Here is a 22,455-nt window from a genome sequence, read left to right as displayed (position 1 = left end):
GTGTGTGTTTTATCTATAATTATAGCAAAAGTGTCACAAAATAATACTTACTTTCAGTAATCACAGTGCATTTTGAAGCTACCTGTTCTATTTTGTTCTATGTAATTTGTTTTTAAAATATTGGTCCTGACTCATAGGTTGTAACCTGCACTTGTAAAACACAGTTTAAGAATACTCCCACTATGGATTGCAGAGTGTGGCTGCTCTGCTCAGACCACCTGGGCTTAAATTCCACTTTTCTATTAACTGCACAATCTTGGCCAAGTGACTTAGTCATCTCTGTGTCCCAAATCAACTGCAATCTCATTTGATTCAAGAGTCATCGAGAGAATTAAATGAGAATTCATTTCATCATTTATGTGATCCTTTTAGAACCCAGCTTGACTCAAGATGATGGCTGCTTCCCGTTCATCATCCCTGGAAACTTGATGGAACAAAATTGTGTGGTTCAGGGAGACACTGGGAGGTCCTTCTGGCCAGAAATCAACTCTCACCAGGGAGCCTAATATCTCTCACTCTCCTTTTCTCTCCATCTGCTCTACTTGCTCCAAGTTATTCATGCCTTCAGAAATGGCAGGCTCACTACGGACCTGCTACCTTTGTTCTGGGATAATCCTTTTCCAGGAATACTCTCCCCTATAATATTCATATAAATGAATCATCTGAACACCCCAATCTCCCACCCCCACTTTTATTTAGAAAATAGTTAATAGCAGGCTTAAGACTGCCTTCCTTTAAGGATTGGAAAAGGGAAGAATAGTAGAATGAATCTGACCGAGTTTTCCTATGTGCATGCATGGATGTGGCTGGTGGGTCCTGGCATCAGGTGTATCCACAGCACACTAATTAGAAAAAAAAAAAAAAGTAAACTGTAAATGGATTGAAGAGGGTGAAGTGGAGAAGGGGGACGTGGGGGAGGATGCTGGGGACTGATGATGTCAGATGTATCTGGATGTTATATATAATTAAAAATTATAAATTTAAAAATTTTTTAAAGATTGCCTTTCTCTAGGATGGTCTGCATGTAAGGTTGGCCCTCAGCTGGCATCTGGGAACTTGACAGTTAAGCAGTGTTCTACACTGATAGTAAATTTTCCCTGAGGGACAACGGGGGTCAATATGTCTAAACTGTTTGTACAAACAATGTGGTTTATTCTGGACACTGGCTTTCCTCTTAGAGTCCGGGATTTGGGTACATAGTAGGCAGAGGGCACCTACCTGATCAGCCTTCTGTAAAAATCTTGGGCATTCAGTATCCATTGAGCTTCCCTGGTAGAAAATACTTATGTGTTGTCACAATTTACTGGAGCAATTAAGTGCATCCTGTGTGACTTCACTGGAAAACCACTCAGAGCTCGACCTAGTTTCCTCTGGACTTCACCCCATGTGCCTTTTTCCTTTGCTGATTTTGCTTTATATTTTTCACTGTGATAAATGGTAGTCATTAGTATACCAAGTCCTGCAAATCAATGAACCTTAGGGAGGTCTTGAGGGCCCTGACATATAAGCCTCACAACAAATGTTCCCTCCACAGAGAGATCTTCCCAGACCATCCTTTCTGAAATATCAGTATTCTCCAACCCCAAAACATTCTCTATCTCCTTAAATACTTTGATATATATATATATGTGTGTGTGTTATATTATATATATATAATATATACAGTAGATCATCACTCCATTTATAATTATTTAATTGACTTTTCCACTGGCTCTAAGCTTCATGAAGGCACTCACCCATTTAATATTTATTGCCCCTATAATGTGCCAGATGCTGTGTCATACTCTGAGGATACAACAGGACAAATACAAAATGTGGATGTGTAACCGATGTGATTCTGCAATCTGTATTTGGGGTAAAAATGGGAGTTCATAACCCACTTGAATCTAATGTATGAAATATGATATGTCAAGAGCTTTGTAATGTTTTGAACAACCAATAAAAAAATTAAAAGAAAAACAGATGGGGTAGAGAGAGAAGATGGGAGGGGAGGGGAGGGGGGATAGTAGAGGACAGGAAAGGTAGCAGAATACAACAGTTACTATTATGGCATTATGTAAAAATGTGGATGTGTAACCAATGTGATTCTGCAATCTTTGTAATGTTTTGAATAACCAATAAAAAAATAATAAAAAAAAAACAAAAAAAAAAAACAGGACAAATACAGGTGAAGTCCCTTCCAAAGGGAGATTAGATTTATGTGAGGAGACAGACAATGGATTGGTTTATTTGTTTACTATCAGAGAGTAATGGGTACTAAAAATAAGAAAAAAGTGGGGTCCCAAAACAGAAAACAGCCCAGTACTATTTTGCCTGTGATGATTAGGAAAGGTCTCTTTGACAACATTCCCAGCTAGAAGCCTGGGTTGCCATAATCCATTCAGATTCCTGGGAGCAGTAACATATCCTTTTCATAGATAAAACCATTACAGAGAAGCCCTTTAACTAAATTCTGAATCATATAGCTGGAAATCAACAAAATCCCAACTATTTGTAATAGTTATAATTCAAACAAAGGAAAAATCTTATTTGACAAATGAACCAAAGCCCTTTGATATAGAATAACTTTCATTGAACAGTGCACCAAGATTACTGACTACAAGTAAAGAAAACAAATTCTTGGGGTTTCTTCCATTTTAAGCCAAGCTATTTCTACATCTTTAAATAATTAGTTAGCATATTCAACAGTGTACCTGGTCACTATCAGATGGTAGAAACACTGACTTTAAATCCAAAACTGTTTTATGTTTCTCAGCCAAAAAGAGGAGAAAAGGTTTAGTGGTTTTTTAAAATGTAAAATGTCCATTTAGTCCAGACTAGATTGAATCAAACCAATATAAAATTGCAATGCTACAGTTTCTCCATCCTTCCAAGTCCAGCCAAACAAGACCAGAGCACCTCATGCAAGTTTTACAGTCATACGATCAGAGGATTCAAATCGGGAGGAACTGAGATCACCAAGCAAAACAACTCCTCCCTACAGTTTTGCTAGTAAGTGTTCCTGAAGTTCAAGTGGCCAGTTTACAAACCTTCAACTCCAGTCTCCTAATTTTAATCTGAAAACTTCAAAACACAGAACAAGTTTCTTTTACAGGCAAATAAATGAATAAGCTCAGAAAGAACCGGAGTCGAATGGCATATCAGTCAAAACTGGCCTGGATCCAGACTACCAGGGATAAGGTAAGAATGAAGAAAATGATCCTTGTCCCTGCTACTCCTCATTCTCCCCCCCCCCCAAACCCCTTGAAATAAAACACTTTTGAGTCAAGGTTGGGGGAGGCAGTGTGGGCAGACCTCTAGAACAACCTCACAGACTGTATTTCCCTAATTTTAGAGGAGGACAGAAACAAAGTCTAGGGTATGCTTTTTCTCCCTCACATTTTAATATTTTTGAACATCTTAAATTGACAGACGCATTTGGTATGACAAAGATGTGATGAAGTTGATATTGCATCTTATAACTGAGGGCAACTTGGAGCTCAAAGCTGAGCTGGACATGAGGTTTCAATTCCTTTTCATAAGAAGGCCTAAGCATTGACCATCTCCTTCCTTGGTTCTCCCTTTCTTCAGTTGACTCCAGCCCTTCTCCCATAGCTTTCTAGATTCTGACCGCCCTATTGCCTCCTCTGGATCTTTTACTTTCTACAGTTCTGCACCATGCAGCAACACCACCAAACCCTCTACTGCTTTTCCTGGGCAAACCCACTCTTGTCAATACAACTGCTGTAGAGGTGGTGGCATAAAAACCACTGCAGTAAGAGCAAGAGCAGCTCTGCAGCCTTTTTTTCCTTACCAAAAACAAAACAAAAAAAAAAAACAACAATAACAACAACAAAAACTATCCCTATTCCCAGATCAGCAAAATACTATCACAATACATCACATGACGTATTAAAAGAGCCAGAGTGAGACAAAAGTAACAGGGGAATGTGGCAGAGCATTGATGATGAGCCTGTGGGATGTGGACAGATTAGTTTCAAGTCCACTCCCCTCCCTTGTGACCACTCTGCGCCTCCATGTTCCCACTTTACAAATAAGGTTAATAATCTCAGCAGTTCCTCTGAAGGGCTATGGAAATGACACTAGTTACGGAAGACCCCCAGTCCTCTGTAAAAACACATGAGATATAAACTTTTATAATTGTTCACTGGTGATTGACAGCTAAGATTCCTCACTCTAGCCAACAGCCTGCTTCTCAGATGACTTTGCAGAGAGTGACCTCAGTAGGAATCATAGCCAAAGTTGTGTGGAAAGCATAAGAAAAGTGACTGAAACAGAGGAGCTTAACTAGTTGGCACATACCATTCCTGGGCTACCTGGGTCATGTCTGTGAGCAAACTCCAAAGCCACAAGTTCCAAAGGCATATTATTAATTTTAATTAACACTATTGATTTTTCACATAAAATGGAGACATAGAAAAATGAATCAAGTTTGAAGATCCCTAAAAGAGCTCAAAAGTCTATTCCTAGATCTGATTATTTTGAATAGATAAACATTAAAACCCCAGTGATCTTTTACAATGTAACATTTGTTCATTAGATTAGCCCTTGGTGGGCTCCTGGGTATGCCTGCACTATCATTTAATTGGCCTTAGGGTGTTTCATAAATTAGGGGCAGAGGTTAATGCTTCATGTTTTACTGCTATTTGCCTTACTTTCTTCCTGTCCCTCCCTGAGACCTAGCTGGCCTCCACACTCACCAAAGACACTTCCATCCATTGATGCTGCATCTGCTGCACCATTCTGTGGCTTGGTGGTCTTTAGACCACTTAGAAAATAAGCTTTAGAGCTGAGGGTGTAGCTCAGTGGTAGAGTGCTTGCCTGGCATATGTGGGATCAATCACCAGCATCACCCCCTCTCCTCAAAAATTCTTTAAGATATATTGAGTTAGATTAGCATCAACAACAACCACAATTTTGTTAGTTAAAGTGGTTTATTTTTTTTTAAATACCTTTCTGAAAAAAGCATGATGAAGAAAGTAGGGTGGAAGAATTCTTGGAATAGAAATCAAAAGAACCTACAAGCTACTCTTCTGAGGACCCTGATTGCTCCCTGGGCTTTAGTTTTCTCCCCTGTAGAACCAGGTAAGTAAGGGATACAATATTTATATGTTTAGATGCTTTGACATGTATACAATATTTACATGTTTATATGCACGTGTACATATAATAAAATCCTTAGAAGAAGGAATATAGAGAAAGTATAAGTTAAACCTGAGAGAATCTATTAAATGGAATTTTTGAGATGCTCCAGTATAAACTGGCATCAATGAGTTCACCAGCACCTGTGTTGCTGTGTGGCAGGAGATGTGCGGTCCATGCCGGGAGGCTTCTGACACATCAGCCCCTTTGTGTAGGCGGCAGAAACCACATAGAGATGCTATCTCAGGGCAATCTCCACAAAAGAACAGAAACAAAATGGCTAACACCCCACCAGCTGAGAGATGAAATACCTGAGCGTGATTGAGAGCTACCCCTGGGGGATTTTCCAGGACAGTGACAGGGAGCAAAGTTCCCAGATCAGCAAAATACTGTCACATGACTTCTTTTACCCAACTGGTGTGAACTAATTTTTAGAAATAATAGCTACTGTTCATTGAGGGCTAGCTACATGGAAGCACTGTGTGAGAACCTAACATCATCTTATTTAATCCTCTCACTCTTATTTAATCCTCCATCCTAATGAGGACAAACTAGGGAAACAAATAACTTGCTCAAGGTCACATAGCTAGTAGTGGGCAGCCAGGGCTTCCTCCCAGATATGTTGGCTACAAAACCTACTACCCGCCTAGCAGTGGCTGTCCATGGGCAGACACCTTCCTAACCTGCCTCCAAAGACCAAGCCTCAAGGAGCATCACACCAGATTCATTGGGATTATTTATATTTTCCCAATGGCACCCAACAGAATGTCCTGGTAATAACTAATATTTATTTAAAACCATGGGATTATATCAAATATGTGTGTGTGTGTGTGTGTGTGTATTCATATGCCTTCTTATTTAACATTAGAAATAATAAAATAGAAAAACAATTTGGAAGCCCTAAGGTTCTCATGTTAAGTCAAAAGCATGTAGCACTTACCTGGAGGATCTTATTGGCTGTTATTACTGGAGCTTTGTCATTTACAGATTCAACAGTCACAAAAAGGGTTTTGGGCAAACTCTGTTTTCCAAGCTCTGAGCTATTTGCAAAGATGGTGAAATTATCAAGAAGCTCCTCACTATCGTCATGAACATAGTAAATCAGTTCCTTTTCCACCTATAACCAACAAACAACAAAAATCACTAACTTGCTCAAATGTGACTTTCAAAATATGAATAAATTGCTATAAAAGAAATTCTGATTTTAAATATCTTGCTAAAGCACAAAAACATGTCCTCATCCCATGAAGTTTAAGTCAAACAATCAGCAAATTGTGCTGGATGACATATTTCCTAAATTAATACTTTATCCTAGAAATAAGTTTAAGGAGAAAAAGAGCAATTGAATAATGTGATATACAAAGAGAATTCTGGACTGGTAATCAGAAACCCTGAATTCAAATGCTATTTCTAATACCCAAGTGTGGTGGGAGGGACATATACAGCCTTCCCACCAGTGGAAAAACACAATCAAATACAGACAGTACTTGCATATTTAGAATGACTAATTTCTGAAGTTGCTTATTGTTTCATAAAACAATGAAATTTCTCCCCATTGGCCAGATATTTCCTCTTTGGAGACATATGGACCAGGGCAACTATTAAGTTCTCTCAAATTTCTCATTTGTAAGCCAAGTATGCATTGGTCCTTTAATTATTCTTTGTATGTGAGGTTATACCTGCTACCTCCTAATCCTATTCCTTCTCCTTCAGAATAATTTTTTGTGTGTGTGTGTTCATCTCTTAAGGGGTGCTACCAATGATGAGCTAAAATGCATCTCCTATCAAATTATTCTATCAAATTGCAAATATTTACTTCTATCCTATAAGATTACATATTTTTAATTAATTCTGAGGCAGCCATCCAATGACTTAGTTTTTCCTTTTCAATTTATAATAACCAAAACTTTGATCAGAATGCCTCTCATGTATCTAAGATTCAGGTAGGAGACGATAAAAAGCCCAGGATCAAAATTAGAGACTAAGAGAATTTTAAAGCTTCAATGAGTCTGTGACCCAAATAGACAATGGCAGAGAACTTCCAAACCCCAAATGGAGTTGTTAAACTTCTGAAAAGGTCTCTAAGGTTGTGTTTGTTTTGATAAAATAAAGCCAAAATTTTTAGCAGTTCAACTTCGCCCATTCCTGTGGCGCACTTCCTTTGAGCAAAGTCTTTTGATCTCTCAGAGGTGTTTCTGACATGGGTTGAAAAGTTCAGGAAGGGTCTCAAGGGAGAGTTGTGGCCACTCATACACAGGTGCTATAAGAATTTCTTTGGAGCTCCGTGAGCAGAGGAATTCCAGATCACAGGCCTGACCACGGGTTCCTGGAACATGCTGTTTTAAGTTACTTTAAAACAAACACGGAAGGTGACACTGATCACAAGATGAGAGAAGTCTCAACTTAAGGCATTTCAGGATCCCAGCATTTACATAACAATCATCTCTGAGGTATTCTTCCTAGAGAAATACATCATTTCTTCAGTGGAGTATCACTTCCCCAAATTACATGTCATTCCATAATATTAATCTGAAATCCAGGATGGGATGTGTTAGGGATTTGTAAATTCCTAGACTGAAAACTAGAAAAATATGACCTAAAATTAAAGGATGCAACAAATTTCCAGAAAATATTGAGAGTCTATGGTCCCCTGTCACCGATCCTGTTCAAGGGTATACTGAGTTTTTCCTCTGCTCACACCTTGCCATCCCCTATTGCTCCAGATCTCGCTTCTCACTTCAGGTCAAAAGTCAAATCTCTTCCCCACCAGCACATGGCTCCCACGGTGCTGGACCACACACTGCTCCTCACCTGGGAGTCCATGCACTTGCTCCTCCCTCTGCCTGAAAGCTCTTTCTGATACATTAGGCTTCTCTGACTCACCTCCTCCTAGTGTCTGCCATGTGCCACCCTCTCAACGGGCCCTGACTGTATTAGAAATGGAACATCAACATGCCCAAACATGCACACTCACAACCCACACATCAGTAAATGCCCCAGCACTTCCCAGCTCCTTTCCTGCTTTATTCTTCTCTAGAGTACTAACTTTCATTTGACATGCCATTTGTCTCACATTTATTTTATTTATTGTCTCTCCCTGCCTCCCACTTCCCCCTCAATTGGAACAAAGTTCCATTGGAGTAGGATTGCTGCCTTAGTTCACCACTTTATCCCCAGTACCTAGTCCTGGCATCCCAGACTCATAACAAACTCAAAATTACTTTCTGAATGAATAAAGGGCAAATTTGAGCAGGAACTCCTTATCCAAGCCATTAACAGCTAGAGTCAGGGACTAGTGTCACTTTAAGAGGAAATGATGATCTCAAAAGCTGGAGAACTCAGGAGTCACAGAGAAAGGGACTGGACACACAGACTCGTGACCTTGACTCTCCACTGTGAACAAGCTGCATGATGACATAGGTGCCTCAGGGAATGCTTATATCTCAGTACACAGATTTCAATCCACAATCCTTAAAAACACACCTCCTGTGAAGCACAGTCCATAACTGAATTGACCAAAATGGTACCAAAATATAGTGCTTGGGCTCTCACCTAGAGTACATGAAGTGCAAAGTATTAATTCAATTCATCCTAGAGCAGGTAGTTAGTATGCAGGGGGTTGGTCCAGCCTTTGAAAGGGAAGCCATGATTGAGAGACCCCTGAGGAGGTCACTGAAGAATTGCCCTCCCTGATCTGACGTATAAGAGCTTTGACAGCCCTCAGCATTCTCTGATTCCCCCAGGGCTTCCTAATGCCACCTGAAAAATCTAGCCCTCCCGACATGCAATTTAGGTTACATCTCCTATGGACAGGGGCGAGGGCTCCTCCACACTCCATCCCCAAGAAATCTCTGCCACTCCTCAGCCTGTGGAAGACTCCTTGTGCTCCCAGATCACCCTTCCCTTCAAGGCCTCCATGCCCTGTGCCACAAGGCTACCTTGTTGCCATGCCAGCCTCTGGTTCATCCTCTGTTATCTCCTCACTCTTCCTCTCCTCAAAGTCTAGGTGAAACATCACTCCTTCCTGAAGGCTTCCTTATGCTCTTCCCTATGCCCTTCACTTAGAATCAAACGTACCAGTTCTGTCCTCCCATCGCACCACTGTGAAGAGGCAATGGGAGAGGCAGGAAGAGAAAGCAAATCTGACAATAACACCATTTGAGCTCAAAGCAAAGAAACCTGATAGCAGCCGGGAGTTGACCTTGGTTATTTTATCCTGACTGGATGCCAGATTGACAGTTAGGTCCAGTTCCCTGATTGCAAAGACTGGGAACTTTGAACATGATAGTCTTGGGCTTGGCACAGAGCACAGCACTGAGTATATACTCTGAAAGCATCTGTTGGTTGAACAAAGGAACAATGACTCCAAAATATCTGCCCATGCTTAGAACCTCTGTGTTGCCCTGATATCCTGAGAGGGACGGAGTATTTTGCTCATCTAGAACTGGGAAGCCAGGGTGATGCAGGAAACTCAGGGCATATAAGCACAAGTTGGAGGAATAGAGATGTTTAACCTAAAGAAGATAAAATTCAAGGGAATTTGATAAATGTTTCTTTCAAATAGTTAAAGAACTTTCATGAAGAGAGTTATGATTTATTCTGTAGGATACTAGAATCAGGATCCAAGAAGTTTCTAAGTGGCAGATTTCAGCTCAGCCCAAAGAACTAAAGTTGGCAAGCTTTTGGAGTAGAAGAACCCATCTCAGGAATTATTAAGTTCCCTATTACTGAAGATGTTCAAGTACCAGTTGGACCCCTCTCTATGGGGGATACCGTAGAAAAGTCCCTAGCATCTGATGGGAGGTCAGACCAGAGCCCCTCCAAGGTCCCATCATCCTCCAAAGCCCATGTATATAAATGATAAACAGTCAAATTTTATCTAACATGATCAAATATATTAGAGTTATTACCTGTTTCCTGGTAAATTTCATTAGCTTTACTCTTGGAAAATCAGAATTTTGAACATAACCATGTTTTGGTGATTCGAGTAGAATAAATTCACAGTCAAGTCCCTCAAAATACTTGCTTGGAATTTTGAGGTCATCCTCCAGAAGTGCTTTGGATCCACCTTCTTGAACTGTGAAATTCTGTACCTCCAGAGGAATCCACTTAGGGATGATATCCAACAGAATTTCCACTGCACTCACCACTTGGGAATCATTTATCACATCTAGGGAAAAACGATCCTGCTGTTGGTCGGGCGCTGTCTGCACATAAAGAACCCTGCCATCATCAAGATCCCGGTGTGTGAATCTCAAAGCAGACTTTCCATCTGCACCCAAGCTGCCACCTTCTGATTCAGATATTTGGAGGTATCCATGCCTTGATGGAGAAGTGACTATGAACTCTGCCTCTGGAGGAATATTGGCTTCATTTCCAGCCTTGAGTCAACACACCACACACAAACACACACACAAAAACAAAACAAAACAAACCTGTTACTGTGTGTAAGAGTCAAGACTATTGATGACCCTAATCATTTTCTATTCTTGTCCACAAATGGTTTAAGTTACATTCAGGGTTCATACACAGTTAAACTTAAATCTGATCTATTACTTATGCCAATATTTTGAATATCAGCCATGATCACAAAGAAAAATAATAGTGAACAATCTAGAGTAGCTACAAATGTACTAACAGATCATTACACATAGCAGAAAAAAAAACAGGATTTAGAAGGTTTAAGTGAAAGAAATAAATTCTATGAGAAAGAATAAATGACTATGGAAGAAACAGTAGTGGGATCACTAAAATTGCAAGACCTTAGAGAAAAGTTTTTTTTCCTAGCCCACTTTAACCAGCTCAGCATTTTCCATACATTTTTAATTTATTGATTCAGCAAAATCCATCTCAATACTATGACTGCAACTTATTTACAGTCACTGAAGTGCACATGCCCCCTTGTGGTGGAACATATATTAACACCCTGAGCTCTTGATAAAAATTTGAGAAAAGCTAGGAGGGGCCCTATATTCCCTTAGTCAGAACATCTTATGTAGAAAACTGATTTTTCACTTCAACTCACTTCTATTTTGTATTATTGGTTGCATTTGTAATTCTTTTACAGTCCTGAAGTCAGATTAAGAGGAGCCTGCACTTGTGGCCAATTATCATTAATCACAGCTCATTCTCCCATCCACTTTATACAGGACACCTTCAGAAGAACACTTCCTCTAACTCTGATGAACAGGGTGGGCCCCCCTGGAAGTTTCCAAATAGGAGCCTGAAGAAATGGGAAGGCTGTGGCCTGAGCCCTGGTATTCCTCTGGTCTTAGACAGTTTTATCTATTCATCTTCAGAATCTAAACAAGGCCACATTCCAAACTAAGGAAATAAATTGTGTAATATAATATCTTCTGCTGTTTTAGGACTCCTTTTTATATTTCTTTAAATTACTACATCATAAAATTACTCAGGTCAAATTAAACAAAGGTAGTTGGCCATAATATATACATCCCTCCCTTATTCCCAGTTCATACTATACTAAATTTACACAAGCACATGAATACATGTGTACGTAGCTTCAAAATAAGCTTATGTCCCATTTCCAACTAAAGGAAATTGGCAGTATCAAAGTCATGAAACCATTCAGCTTTTCTTCTTAACAGCTTCTTTGTATTTTTTTAAAGTCACGCACCCACTATGTCTCAATCTGCAAATATAGTGACGTGTCATTACTTTCCATAGAATCTGTAAAGTTAATCAATTTCAACTTCCCATGTTGAGGACTCTTGGTGATTTTTTCATTGAAAGATCTGATTGTCCAAGGTCTGAAAAATAACTCCAATTTTATAATTAATTTCCCTTCATTAACAGGAGATAAATCTACATAAAAAATAGCTTTCAGAAGTAAACAGAATATCCACCCCTGTGGTCCTAGGAGAATAAGAATACTTGGTGTTTAGATGACACCTACCTGGAGCCTTCTTCTACTCAGTTTCACTGGTTTTCCTTCTTCAACTACAAGGGTGTTTCTGTGCAGGACCTGGGTGTGAGGCTGCTGACCTTCTGAGCACACCTGGACACAGACACCCACTTCTAAGTGTGTATCTTTCACTTTCACTGTCAGGTTGAACACGTCAAAGTTGCCACTGCCATGATGCCTGTAAACCACTTGTCCTCGCTTCAGGTCTTGCTGGGAAAACGAGTAGGACACAGAATTGTTGACCAGGACTCTGCCATGTTTTGGGGGCCGCACAATATGGAATTCAACCTCGAGATCTGTTCTGACATCTTGGTTTGTGGTGACACTCAGGTTGGCTGTGGTGAGGCTGTTTTCCTTTCCTCTCTGTACAAGCAGCCCTGTGTTGTTGGCTATCTGGACATAGGGGTCTGACACACTGACCTCAAGAAGGGACGACGTGTAATGGACACCATCAGTTACAAACAGCACGAAGCGGGCAGAGTCCGCTCCCCTGTGCCTGAAGAGCACATGTCCTTCCCGCAGGTCTTCCTGCCTGAACTGGTAGAGTTTCTGAGTGGGGTCCTTGGTTCGTACCAAATCCCCATTTGGGATGCCCCGCCGGGTGTAGAGCAACTGCCCATCATCAAAATCTAAGTCAGGGTCATGGTAACAGAGATCTTCCAAGGTCAACAAGCGCTGGCCATTCCGCACGACATGGAAGACCTTATCTACCATGCGCACTGGCCTCTCATCATTCTTTAACTCCACTGAAACAGTGACTTTGATTTCTGTAGACATTTGCTCTGAGTCAAGATCCCTGGCTACTCCCTCTTGGCCTGAACCTTTGGCAGAGGCCACAAGAAAGAATTCGTCATACTGGGTCTCAGAGTCATCATGAATATACATCAGCCGTTCACCCACTATGTCTTGATCAGTGAATGTAGTGATACTGTCATTACTTTCCAGAGAATCTGGAAAGCTAATCAATTTCAGCTTTCCATGTTGAGGACCCTTGGTAACTTTGTATTGGAAGATCTGATTGTCCAAGGTTCGAACAAATAATTCAGATTTCGTGATTAACTTGCCTTCTCCTTCTTTTACAAGCAATCCCTTGTTTGTTAAAATAATGTGTGTCCTATCTGTTTTAAAGTTTATTCTGAAAGTATAGTCATTTGATTCTATGTGTTTTGCAATAATCAAAAACCTAAAAGTATCCTGGGAGTCTTCCCTTGGCCTCTCCTGAGGTTCATAACTTATCTTGGAGTCAGTAATATCTTTTTGGCTAAAGGTTGAGTTTGTTTTGAGAACTTTATCGCCATGTAGCAATTTTCCTTTCTTAGGTGGGGTCAGTAACTTAAAAAGTAGCTCCCTCTTGGCTACTTCCACACCCCGTGCTGCAGCCTGCAAATGATCAGAATTCAATATTTGCTGGTTTATGTTACTGACCTCTAGGGGAACATTTTTCAAAAGTACAATTTTCAGCCACTGTATGGTCACAGGAAATATGAGCTCTTTGCTGACTTTTCCTTCTATGCTAACTTTAAATTTAAAGTGATCGGTAATATTTTCTTGCTGCAGTTCTTGGAATGTACTATGGTACCGGACCCTACCCCGATCTATGGAACGCTGAGAAAAGGTCCTAACTTGTTTCCATTCTCCACTCAACCCTCTACGCTGAATCTGGCCAAACTGAGGTGGGTGAGTGATGTCATAGCGAGCCTCCATCTCATGTCGTTCACCATTAACTTCCACTGACAAGTTACTCCCTGTGATCAGAACGGAGCCCCCTTGTGATACAATCACACCAGTCCTATTGGCCACTTCAAAGTCCCAAGGAACAGCCATGACCCGTAACACAGCTGTATTGCTAACCAGCTCACCATCACTTGCTCTCAGAACAATCCGCGAGTTGCGGTGACCCCTGTGCACATAGAAAATGTTGCCATCTCTTAAATCCTCATATGTAAAGCTATTAATGGGTCTCCCAGGATCATTGGCATTTTCTAAAAATCCAGCATCTGAATTGAAGCTGCCAAGAACTGAAAAACTAAGACTTGAAGACACTGTGTCAGGGTCTGACACCTGTATTACATTTGGGGTCAGTTGTTTCTTCGAGTTCTCAAACAGGACCAGCAGATTTCCTTCCTGGAGCTTCAGGTATGGGGGATCATTCACTGGAATGACAATAATGTTAAACACACGTGGAACATGGTTCTGCAGGTATGACGGAATTTCCTTCTTGCTATGGAAAGAGATGGAAAATGTGAAATGATCCGTAGGTTGCTCTGAACCATCATGCACATACCACACTTTTTCTTGCCACAAATCTAACAGAGTAAAAGTCTTCTCCATTTCTGGTTCAGGGGAAACATCTATTTGAATGAATCCATGAACAGGCATTTCTTCTATTTTAAATAGTAATTGAGAATAATTGATGTCCAAATCCTTCAATTCTTCATTTACGTCTACATGCCGTGGTTCCAAAAGGGCTCGTCCACCTTCTTGGACCTCCAAGTTATTCACAACCAAAAAATGGCTACTTTCATCTTGGAAGTTAGTCCCAGGCACTGCAGTGGAATGGGAAACTTCTGACTGAAGCAGGGTTTCCATCACTGTTGTAGAAGGATCAGCATTATCAATACTCTTGATTTTGCACCCAGCAGAAATATCTTTGGAAATAAGGGCGTCCCTTAATGCTCTCTTTTCTGAGTTGGTTTTCAAGTCTCTTATGCACCCTTTCAAAGAGATTCCTCGAGCAGATTTTGTAGGCACAGAGGCCAGTTCTAACCTCTTCACTTTTTCCCACATTCGAGTATCAAGACCCCCCACCAAGAGGGGGCCTTTGGACACAAATGGTTTGCTTTGAAAAGGCAGCAAAGTCCTCACCCTTTGTGCATCTACCACTAAGTCCATATACCTTTCCCTGAGTTTGAGTTGAATAACATGCCACTTGTTGTCACTAACTAAGTTAAAAGAAGAAAGCTGAATTTTGCTTTCATTTCTTCCTCCATACGCCTTCAGTAGACCCTCGTGTATTTCCAAGGCGACAAAATCCCCTTCTCTACCTGGCTGAAATAAAAGCAAGGCTTGTTGGGTTCCAGTTTGCAAAGCAAATTCCAATAGCCCTTCCCCTTGAAACTTCCATTCTGGAAAGGTGACATAGGATCTAGAGCTAAAGAAATTGATGGCTTCATCCTCTCCTGCAAAAAACTCATCATTGCATCCTAGTGAGACCTCATAAACCTTCTTAAAACCAGGATAAGATCTAAGGGACATAAGGATCTCCCGCTGGTTAAATATGACATCCTCCATACATCCGCGGAAGTTAGGAAGATTTCCATCTAGGTAAGGCACACTGAGTCCCCCGTGGCCTCCTATGTAGATTCCATGGTGAAAATTCAAATTATGCACCCCACCAGACATTTGGCTAGTTGTCTCATAATGTTTGTCAATAACCAAGAAAACATTATCCTTAACATAATACAGTTCCACCAAATGCCAAACCAAGTTGTCCATATGAACTCTTTGCTCAGAAAGGAGCACTTGTTCACCTGCACCAAAATGCATTCTCACCTGAAAGAGAAAGAATCATGATTAATAAATCTCATCTCATTTCTCCAAAGTATTTTATTATGAAAATGGGACTGGCACCCTAAACTTCCGGGAGTAGTCATTTGTGTGGCTGGGGGCAGTTGGCTTTGTGGTTGCTGGTGTGATTCGGCCCCTTGTGGGGAAAACTAAGAGGTTTCAGCATGGCAGAAGGGGACACCTTGGTATCAGTGGATTACAAAATTTTGAGGAAGGTGCAAGGGGTGGTTTTCTACAAGTACACTCAGGCTGAGGGTAAAAAGCTAGGATTGGCAGGATGGGTCCAGAACACTGACGGGAGCACGGTGCAAGGACAATTGCAAGGTCCTATCTTTAAGGTGCATCACATGCAGGAATGGCTTGAGACAACAGGAAGTCCCAAATCGCACATTGACAAAGCAAATTTCAACCATGAGAAAAATCATGTTGAAATTGGATTACTCTGATTTTGAAATTGTGAAATGATGGCCTGAATTTAAAATTTCCAATAAAAACTGAGTTTTGGTTTTTTATTATTAATAGAAATAGAACTATTCTGTGTTCAATATTAGAATTAGTTATTTTTGTATCAGATATTTGTTACTGTGTGTTCCATGGGTGATGGAACACAACTTCACACAATTCTAATAAATAAAAACACATTAAAACAAAAGAAAAAAAAAAAGAAAAGAGAATGGAACTGGGCTATGGTTTGAATATGGTTTGTCTCTACCAAAACTCATGGAGTTTAAGTCCCCAATGCAGCAGTAGAGAAAGTTGTTGGGGACTTTAAGAAGTGATTAAGTCATGAAGAGGGATTAATGCTTTACTCAAGGGAATGAGTCCTCACTCTTATGGAACTGGATTAGGTATTGTAAGAACAGATTGTTAGAACAAGTTGCAAATTGGGGGTGGGGGGCGGTTGTTAAAAAGCAAGCTCAACTCCTCAGCTGGATCTCTTGCTTTCCCTCTCACCATGTATCCCTTTCACCATGAGGCCCTCACCAGAAGCAGAGCAGATGCCAGAACCCCATTCTTGCACCTCTAGAACCATGAGCCAAAAGTGCAGGGATTTTGATATAGCAACAGGAAATGAACTAAGGGTCTTCACACCAAGAGAAAGAGAGAGAGAGATAGAGAGAGAGAGAGAGAGAGAGAGAGAGAGAGAGAGAGAGAGAGAGAGATTTGAAAACTCTTTCTACACTTGTAGATTTCATATTGAAGTTTGAAAATTTTAGAATCAGAATATTTAGGACATACTGGCAACACTGAAGAAGATTTCCCTCTATACAAATATCTCACTTTGTTCCAGTGAGTTTACAGCAATTAATCGACAAATATAGATAGATTCTTCTCCTTCTCTTTCACTTCTCTCTCTCTCCAGTAATTTATATTTTAAGGATATATTTTTTTAAACCATACCCGTAAGGTTCCTGCTAGAAGTTCTATTACACAATAGTCATTTTTTCCAGCTGCAAGAAAAAGTAACCCCTGTGGCTTGCTGGTTTGAAATTTTAATTCAAGAGATAGCTCAGAGGAAACTTCTAGGATGTTGAGCTCCACATAGCTTTCACCATAAAAAGATGCTATGGGGGAAAAAAGCATAAGTTAGTAAATTTATTACACAGTGACTATTTTACAGTATGCAATCATCCCTAAAAAAAGCTGCCTTGCCCAAGGCCACCAGGGTTTTCTGGGGTGGCCCACAGACCCAACATGGGTGTATAAAGTGTTCATTACTTATTATTCTCTCACCCTAACTCAGGACAGTGTCAAAGGTCATTTCCTCTTCAGAACTCTCAAGAGGAGCAGCCAAAGCTTCCACTGCGAATAAACTGTAATTCAGCTTTTCCCTCTATCCAAGAAGCTTCCCCTCCACGAAGATTGATTCTAAGAGCTCTGGCTAATAAACTTCCCACATACTAAGTTCCATCTCAGATTCTTCTTCTCCAGGAACCTGACTTGTGACCATTGGGATTGGAAGTAGCCAGAGAAAGCAGATGCTGGAATGGGATTTGGAGCTGTAGCACCCACACCCAAATGGTGATTAGGACTCTATCACCAGGAACAGGTGAATCACAGAGAGCCCTGGCAATGATATAATTTCACTGGTGGCAATTATACTGGTATGGTGTAAGAGTGTAAGGGAACACATTAGCCCAGCTATAAAATGTCAAGCTATGAAAAATACAGAGCAAATAATAACTATGAGGACAATGGAAGTGGTTGCTTCCCAACAAATTTGAATAAAACTTTGGGGAAAGATAAGGAAAAGCTAAAACAGATTAGTTACAATTACTAGTTAAGTGTGAAATCCAGAAGGTGTCGATGGGAAAATGCAATGTCCTTCTCATCTACAGCAGGAGGGCAGAGAAAGGGGAAACTCAGACCCAGGAATTGACACCAGATACAGTTAAAGTCCCAAATGGGACAGGCTTGTTCTGACAAGGCAAGTCACTAGTTAGGAAGAAATGGAACCCTGACACAAGGAATGGGAACATATGGGTTGCTGCATTCAATCATTTTGAGTCCCTAGGCCCTCTTGTACCCTTTGAGTCTGAAGAAGTGGCCCATTTCCCTATTGGGGCCAGTACTCCCCACTTAAAGAGGATGCAGAAGACTCTCTTCACAAAACAACATGTGACCTGCAAAGATAATAACCCGTTTCTCTCCTCCTGGCCACTAGACCAAACACCAGGGATAGGTGAATTTGCAATGCAACCTGGGTGGAGACATGTTAGACTTGACGCACAATAGGTGAGCTCCTAAAGGAGATGCAAGACCTACTCAAAATGAACTTCTAGTATGGGGGTAGGAGTAGAGGAGGGTGGAATACACATGGGGCTAAATGTATCTGACAAGGAACAGGAGTATAAGGTTGATAAAGGAAAGTTTTTAGATTTTGAAGCACTCTTGACAGACATGAGGTACAACATATAACACCCTGGCAAAGTCTCCTTGAAATGATGTGAACTCATGCTAAGATGGCTCCTAGAAGCATGAAAAATGCAGTGGACCATTATAAATGAGACAGACATAGCATTGTCAGGGCATATGGTGGGAGAAGAGATTATAGGGATGAAAGTGGTGCATCCTAGATCAAGCATGTAGAGGACCAGAAGTCATAAGCAAATCACACCAGATGGTTCCCCAGATCTTATGTCATCCACCAGTTTTGTGCCTGTACCCTTCTCTCCACTCACATAGCTGCATAGAAAGATTCCTCACTACCAGCTAACAAAGGAGCAAAACACTTGGCTTTAAATGAGTCAGCTTCATCTTACAGACAAAAGAAAAAAATGGGCTCTAGCTGCACTACAGCTCCTTTCAGAGCAGCCACGAAAAATTCTAGTAGGAAAATTCCTCCAAATAAATAGAAGTGAATGGTACACCTAAGTGTCCATTTACTATGGAACAAGAAATGTTCAGAAGTTAGAATATACAGACTCATCAATAGTGGCAACTGAACCAGCCACGTGGTCAGGAGCCTAAAATGAGAAAGAGTGAAAGATCAGGAACAAGAAGGGCTGAAATAGATATGAGCATGATGCAGGAAGAGTTTTATATTGCATGGTAATGCCCACCAGAAAATGCCTACTACACAATTTGTATTGAACAACGAGGCAGAAAAAGTGACCTGGCCTGTGGACATCACCCAACCATTATGCCACCCCAAAGTAGGTGCAATGGATGCATAATGAAGTAGCCATAGTGGAGGCAAGAGTGGGGTCTATAGATGCACCCTGCTTTATGGGCTCCCTCTTGTCAAAGCTTTCCTACCTACTGCTACTGCTGAATATCCAATGTACCTCCACAAAGACTAACACTGAGTTCCTAAGATGTCTCCAGTTCTTGAGGAGATCAATTGTTCACTGGGTGGCAAGTTCACTGCAATCAAACCTTTCTCCTTGGCATGGCCAGTGGTTCATTTTGACAAAAACAGACACATATCCTAGGTATATGTTTGCCTTTCTATTCAAAGCATTGAAAGGAGGGGAGCCTTCCACACTTATTCTATAAGGCAAGCATTACCCTGATATCACACCAGGTAAGGATATAACAACAGCAGCAAAAGAAAACTATAAACCAATATCCCAAGAACAATAATGCAAAAAAATCTCAACAAAGTACTAGCAAGCCAGATCCAGTAACACATCAAAATGATCATTCACCATGACCCAGCTGTTTATCCCAGGCTGCAAGGATTATTCAACATATTCAAACCAACAAATGTAATACATCATATCACAAAATAAAAGATGAGAATCATCAATCACCATCTTTAGATGCAGTAAAAGCATTTGATAAGGTTCACATTCCTTCATTTTAAAAATCCTGAACAGATTAGGTATAGAGGACCACACCCCATATAATAAATGCTACATATAACAAATCCACAGTCAACATCATACAGAATGGGGAAAACTGGATGTGTTTTCTCTAAGATCTAGAATAAGCTAAGGGCATGCACTCTCACTGCTCTTATTCAATATAGTGATGGAAGTTTTAACCAGAGCAATTAGATAAGAGAGAGAATTAAAGGGCATATGATTGGGAAAAGAGGAATTCAAACAATCTTGTTTGCAAATGATATGATATTATATATTTAAAAATCTACAAAATTTCACCAAAAGAGTATTAGAATTGACAAATGAACTCAGTAATGTTGCAGGATACAAAATCAACATACAAAGAAATTCAGTAGCATTTTTGTAAAACAACAACAAATTTTCTAAGAAAGAAATCATGAAAGCCATCCCACTCAAAATAGCTACACACACACACACACACACACACACACACACATACACACACACTATGAATGACTTTAACTAAGGGAAAGGAATCATCTCCCATGTTCATGGATTGGAATAAACCATATTGTTAAAATGTCCATACTATCCAAAGCTATTTACCAATTCAATACAATCTCCTTCAAAATACCAATGATATTCTTCACAGAACTAAAAAAAGAAGAAGTCTTGAAATTCATAAGGGAACAAAAAAGATCCCAAATAGCCAAAGCAATCTTGAACAAAAAGAAAAAAGCTAGAAGTGCTACCATACCTGATTTCAAAACATACTATGGTCTATAGTATTCACATAAATACCATGACACAGACTCAGTGGAACAGAAAGGAGAACCCAGGACTAAACGTAGGCATCTACAACCAACTGATTTTTTTAAAAAATCACCAAAATCATACGTTGGACAAAGGACAGTCTCTGAGGAAAGGTGCTGGAGAAACTGGATGCCCATACACAGAAGATTGAGATTTGACCCCCTATCTCTCACCCTGTAGAAAAATAAGCTTATATGGATAAAAGACCTAAATGTAAGTCTGAAACTACTAGAAGAAAACATTGGGGAAACACTTCTTCAAGACATTGATATAGGCAATAAAATTTTGACCCCCAAATCATAGGAAACCAAAACAAAAATAGACTAGTAGGATTATACCAAACTAAAAAGCTTCTGTACAAAGGAAACAATTAACAGAGGGAAGAGACAATCCACAGATTGGGAAAAAAAATATTTGCCAACTATTTGGCAATCTGACCAAGAATTACTATCCAGAATACAAGAAACTCAAAAACCTTAGCAACGAAACAACTAGTAACCCAATCAAAAAATGAGCAAATGATCTGAATAGACACTTTATTCTATTATTCAGAAGAAATACAAATGGTCAATAAATAGATGAAAAATGCTCAAAATCATTATCCAACAGGGAAATTCAAATCAAAATTACAATGATATACCTCATCTCATCGCAGTTGGAAAGGTTATTATCAAAAACTAACAAATGCTGGTGAGGACTGTTAGTGGGGATATAAATTAGTACAACCATTATGAAGAACAGTATGAAATTCCTCAAAAAAACTAAAAATAGATCTACCATGTTATCCAACTATCCCACTTATATAGAAAGAAAATGAAATGGGCACACCAAAGAGATACCGGCACATCCAGGTTTATTGCAGCATTGTTCACAATAGCTAAGATATGGATTCAACCTAGGTGCTCATCAACAAATGGATAAAGAAAAATGTGAAATATTATTCAGACAGAAAGGATGGAATATTATTTTGCAGCAAAATGGGTGGAATTGGAGGACATTGTGTGAAGGAAGACACAGAAAGATAAGTATCACATGTTCTCTCTCATATACAGAAGTTAAAAAAAAAGTCAACCTGAATGTAGAACAATGATGACTAGACACTCAGAAGAGGGGAGGAGGGTGGATGAAGGAGGCTGAATTTCATCAGTGCATGCTGTATGCATGTATTAAAATATATTGAACCCTATTAATGTGCAATTAACCTAGAATAGTCAACAAAAATTTAAAAGTCAATCTTAAATAAATAAATAAAGCCATCAATGATTAAGCTCATTAAAGTTAGAATGAAAAGCTAAGATCATTAAAGAAAAAAGCAAGCAATTACAAACCCACCATCTGAGTTTATCCTCTTGGCCTTCCCATAGCAAATCTCCCCACCTCAATGTTTGACATGCTTAGAGGCTGTATTGTTAAGTGTTCAAAACCAGGAAATGTTTTCTAAATCATAAAACCTACTGCTGAGAATGAATAAGTAACATTAATAAACAATATCCCTATATTTTCCCACGTTTCACCTCTCTGGCACTAAATCAATTCCAGCCCCAGCTGGTGGCCAGAAATTTCCATTGCTTCAGGAGAAAAACAAGGAAGTAGATTAAAAACTTCTGGTTTGACAGCCTGAAGTCACTCCACTCACAATACTTCCAAGTTGACCCTAATTTGCAGCCACTAATATGTATCTCAAAATCACAATAAAGGAAAAATACAAACACAGGTGAA

At 39.9% G+C, this 22,455-nt stretch overlaps 1 protein-coding gene and 1 pseudogene across 5 annotated transcripts in view; one reads left to right on the top strand and one right to left on the bottom strand.

The window, feature by feature from the left end:
- The window catches only part of LOC101962730 (chondroitin sulfate proteoglycan 4), a 65,478-nt gene that overhangs the window by 35,546 nt on the left and 7,477 nt on the right, over positions 1-22,455 (bottom strand). For 2 of the 5 annotated variants that reach the window (XM_021722517.3, XM_040272457.2), the window contains exons 2-5: positions 17,036-17,199; positions 12,059-15,619; positions 10,053-10,523; positions 6,083-6,259 (exon numbers count right to left, since the gene is read on the bottom strand). In XM_021722517.3, coding sequence (XP_021578192.3) covers positions 6,083-6,259; positions 10,053-10,523; positions 12,059-15,619; positions 17,036-17,199 — 4,373 coding nt within the window. The remainder of the gene's footprint in view (positions 1-6,082; positions 6,260-10,052; positions 10,524-12,058; positions 15,620-17,035; positions 17,200-22,455) is intronic. The other 3 variants (XM_078016404.1, XM_078016403.1, XM_078016405.1) reach the window with 3 other exon arrangements.
- Positions 15,388-16,117, top strand: LOC101962453 (acylphosphatase-1 pseudogene; annotated as a pseudogene).

This window comes from Ictidomys tridecemlineatus, chromosome 1 (assembly GCF_052094955.1).
Source record: "Ictidomys tridecemlineatus isolate mIctTri1 chromosome 1, mIctTri1.hap1, whole genome shotgun sequence".
Classification (NCBI taxonomy): Eukaryota; Metazoa; Chordata; class Mammalia; order Rodentia; family Sciuridae; genus Ictidomys; species Ictidomys tridecemlineatus.
The sequence above is the reverse complement of the archived record's forward strand: the minus strand, read 5'-3'. Positions and strand labels throughout refer to the sequence as shown.